The sequence below is a fragment of the Elephantulus edwardii genome, unplaced genomic scaffold (assembly GCF_000299155.1).
Source record: "Elephantulus edwardii isolate Elephantulus edwardi_28Jun2011 unplaced genomic scaffold, EleEdw1.0 scaffold00014, whole genome shotgun sequence".
Lineage (NCBI taxonomy): Eukaryota > Metazoa > Chordata > Mammalia > Macroscelidea > Macroscelididae > Elephantulus > Elephantulus edwardii.
The window spans coordinates 2,565,475-2,569,879 of NW_006399764.1; the positions used below are offsets into that span (position 1 = coordinate 2,565,475).

Consider the following 4,405-nt stretch of genomic DNA (forward strand, 5'->3'; position numbering starts at 1 on the left):
GGGAGAAGGTGTGTGTGTGTGTGTGTGTGTGTGTGTGTGTGTGTGTGTTATCCACAGATCAAAGTCACCAGCTTGTCCTCAATTTTTCATTCAGAATAATTTTAACTAGGCCTGGATCTAAAAGGATAGATATGCAGAATGATAAACAATAATAAACAACAAAGAAAAAATAGAAAGACATACATACAGAGAGATAAGGGTATTTCTCTTTTAGCCTACAGTTAGTTTTTCTTAGCCATTACCTTAGCCCCTTCTGGTCTCCAGCTACCTTAACTGTAGACACATGGTCTTGCAAATCATCAACACCTGTAAGACTAGGATAAGAGCAAGAGAGAGTGCTTCCTGCACTAAACAACAAGACTTGAGGGAGACCAGAGTAAGACCCTGGAGGTGAGACCTTAGTAGCAAGACCTTGATGATGGCAGTGGAGAGACTGCAACGTTGTGGTGGAGAAACTGTGACAAGGTGTAACCAGAGGAGCCATGAGATAAAGGTAACAGTTAAATATTTTGCTATTCTTGTCAAATAATTGAAGAAAAAGCTGACATATACCTATTCTGAGGCAAAATTTACTGGCCTTTTGAGGAAACCAGAGGTTTCTTAATTTCTGTTGCTGAAAAGAAACCAGAGCTTGAACTAGAATTTCTGGACTACTAGGTTTGCAGTGTTAGAGATTCTTTGCCCCCTCGCTCTCCAATTTACTTTTCTAATAAACCCCATTGTGAGTAAAGTCTGTTAGTTGACAAAAAATAAAGGTCTTGCTACAGCCTGGGTTTGGACTATGGGCTCTTTATCTGCTTTCTGCTCTGGGACAGTGAGAAGCTAGGCTATGCAATCCACACTCTGCTTTGCCCTTTCAGAAAGACACACATGGTCCTGTGCCTCCATGTTCTGTTTTCTATTCCTTTCACATGCACTAAGAAAATTTGAGTTAGTATACAAAATTAGCTTTAAAAGCTCCAGCTTTACTCACATGTTTTTTTTCCACTGAAAGTTTAAATATCTGCTTCTTTATTGTAGTTATATGAGTGTTTTGAAAAGAGAAATGCTTATTTCATTTTTATTAATAATTATTCAATAATAGTTATAATAATTAATAATAAATAATAATACTGTCTAGGGAGTTACCTGACACATATTAGTTGCACTAAAATATTGGAAGGGAAAAATGAAATAAAATGAGACTAAATGAAGTTCTCCCTACTCCCTAATTGTAATATAAATCTGTGATTCTACATTCTTTATCAGTAGCAATTGCAAACAGACAACAGAATGTCACATTTTCATTTTTAAAAAGTCTAGAAACATACTTTTCTATTGATTATTGAATATATTTCCAAAATTTATAACTCTGAGGTAATTCTCTGAACCACCCACTTTGCATTTGCATCTGAGGATAAACTAAAAATCAAACTTACTGCCTTTGAGTAGAATCAGTTCCCAGTTGACCCTCCAGCAGGTAATAAATCTCATAGGAGGAGATTATCTGTTATTCTCAAATGAAGCCAGTGATGGATTTGAACATCCATATATTTATCATGTTCAAATTAGCAGCTCAATTCACTATGGGAGAATCTATGGTTTATGAGCTAGTTTTCCTATTTAATAGAATTATGATTCATCATCTTAAATTGAAGCCTTCTAACTTTTGGTTTTTTAATCATTCTAAAGCTGAGAGAGTTTTCTATATTTTGTCGTATAGTTGTTCATAAGTATTATAAACAATAATTAAAACTTAATTATTCAAATGTTTCAACTTCTATTTCCTCCCCAAAGTTAAATAAATCATACTGAATGGTTGTTTCTTTGTTTTATGTCTGCTCTTGAGATCACAGAACATTTAAATTCTTAGTTTTGATTTTGTAGTTTTGGATTTTTCCACTAGTTTTAATTGGGAGTGTGTTGGCAGAACTCATGCTATCATGTAGAAGTCAATCAAGGTGAAATGTTCTGATATTCTATTTTTGAAACAATTCTAACATCTTACAATGCTTCACCTAGTTTACTTACATGAGAGCCTGAACCAATTGTTTATGGAAAAACTTGAAACTACATGCTCTTACAAAGGTGGGGGGGGAATTGACCTAGGTCTCATTTTCCAGCCTGGAGACGCTTTTTTACATTATCTTTTTGGCAGTGCTTTCCTTTCCTTATTGACATTTATAGTTCTATTAAGCACTTCAGTAAGGCAAATACTTGTAGTAAAAGAAAATGAGCAAGTATGAGAGTTCTAATTCAATTTGGTGAGGATTTTCCTTTTCCAATCTTATAAACCACTTGAGCTTTGTATCATTTTTGTGCAAAGTGGGAAATAAGTCACTTCATTTGCCCTCATTTATTCCTCAGGAAATAATTTTATAATGAAAAAAGGAGCATATTATGTATCTGATTCATTAGGTCAGGAATGAGTCAAGTCTGTTTTTCTAAATAGATGTAGAATAGGTCTGTATTAATAGAGAAGTTGAAAATGCCAGAATTCTTATGATTTATATATTTTTGTACCTCTTCTTTAGAGTTCCAGCTCCAATGTACCCACTCATAGAAGCATAATTTTTAGAACAAAGTTTTATGATGACAGCCAATTTCCAGATTGAAAACTAAATGTCAGCCAACCCAAAGAGTGTGCCATCTCCCAAACTTCCTAAGGTGAAATATTTGAGAGTAACAATTATAAGATAAATAAATATCAAGATTGTTGTTTTTATTGTTATTGCCACTGTATTTATTTTTTTTTAAATGATAAGAGAGTATAAATCCAGGCTTGGGTTTGTTTTCCTCTAAAAAACAAAATTGTTATCTTCTTAGAATGTTCATCTGAGCCATATTTTGAAAACAAGTCCATACTTCTTAATAAAGCCATGTGATTTGTCCATTCAAATATTTAAATTTCATAAATCTCGCATTATTAGAATGATATTTGACAAGTATCAGCTTAAATTTTAATTTTCATTATTTGCTTTTGTTCTTAAAATTGCTATTCAGTAATTAGAAGACAGTCATATTATCATGCAGGATCAGAGATAGAAAACAAAATCAGAAAAATCAGGTACAAATTTTCCAATTTATCCTAGCCATATAGTCATATGACTATTATTACATTCTTGAAGTAATTTAAATTACAGAAAATTTACTAGAATGATATAACTTTGCAATACCCACTGTAATTGTTGTTGATATGTGCCTTCAAGTCACCTGAGACTCATAGTGACCCTATGCACAGCAGATCTAAACCTGCCCTATCCTGACCCAATTTCACTGTCTCCAACATACCTAGCTCTCTCATCCAGGGTCTTCCTCTCCTGTACTGTCCCTCCACCCTTCCTTCCCAAGCATGTTGTCCTTCTCCAATGACTTGTCCCTCCTGGCAATGTGTCCAAAGTATGTCAGATGGAGCTTCAAAATCCTTGCCTCCAAAGATCAACCTGGTTTCACCCCCTCTAAGACAAATCTGTTTCTTCTCTTGGGGTCCTTTGAATGTTCAGAATTCTTTTCCAGCACCACAACTCAAAGGCGTTCATTCTTCTGTAATCTTTAGTAACTTTCCAGCTCTCTGATGTGCCTGACCTAGTTTTTTAAGAGTTTCAATCATCTCAAATGCATGCAGAACCAGGACAATGATGAATGAAGGCTAAAGAAGAATTAATGCCTTTGAATTAGGGTGTTAGTGAGTTCATTGAATACGTAGTCTTCCAGAAGAATGTACAAAACTGTCTTGGTAGAAGTGCAGCCAGAATGCTCCTTAGAAGAAAAATAGGGAGACTTTATCTCATATACTTTGAACGTATTACCAGGAGGGAGCAGCTCTTTATCATATTTGGTAAGAGAGTTTAGGAAAGAAGACCTTTAATTAGATATATTGACACAGTGGACTGAAATAAAATGTCAGCTGATATTTGAGGACTGATTTCTCTTTCAATAAGCATTTGCATGTCACCTGACTTCTGCTTTCTCTCTCCTGAGATTTCACTTTAGCACCAATTTATTGCTCATTAACACCTCTGTCAGAGGGTAAATACAGGGGGGAAAAGAGTATGCAAATGTCTAATCCAATGCTTACTATAGGCTCTTAAGAATATTTTATGGAAAATGTGTTGAATTACAGGATAGATTAAACTAAATGACTATTTTTTTTAATATTAGCACCTTTAAAACTGTAAGTGTATTATTTCTTAAAATGAGTATTACAAGAAAAATATTAAAACAACTTCATATTGAACCCTACTATTTAACATAAAAACAATTGGATTCATTAAAGCTTCCATATATACACACAAAATATCAATTTTATGGAATTTATAATTTCCAAGTTAAAGACATTTAAAAATATGAAGGAAATAACTATTTAAAAGAAATATATGATTAGGCATTATATGTATGACAACAGTCCAGAACAAGAGGTACATTG

The 4,405-nt window shown here is 33.8% G+C and overlaps 1 protein-coding gene across 1 annotated transcript in view; it reads left to right on the forward strand.

Moving 5' to 3' along the window:
• Positions 1-283: 283 nt before the first annotated feature.
• The window catches only part of IDS (iduronate 2-sulfatase), a 5,672-nt gene continuing 1,550 nt past the window's right edge, over positions 284-4,405 (forward strand). Inside the window, exon 1 of the mRNA XM_006881331.1 lies at positions 284-308. Within this exon, the coding sequence (XP_006881393.1) occupies positions 284-308 (25 nt within the window). The remainder of the gene's footprint in view (positions 309-4,405) is intronic.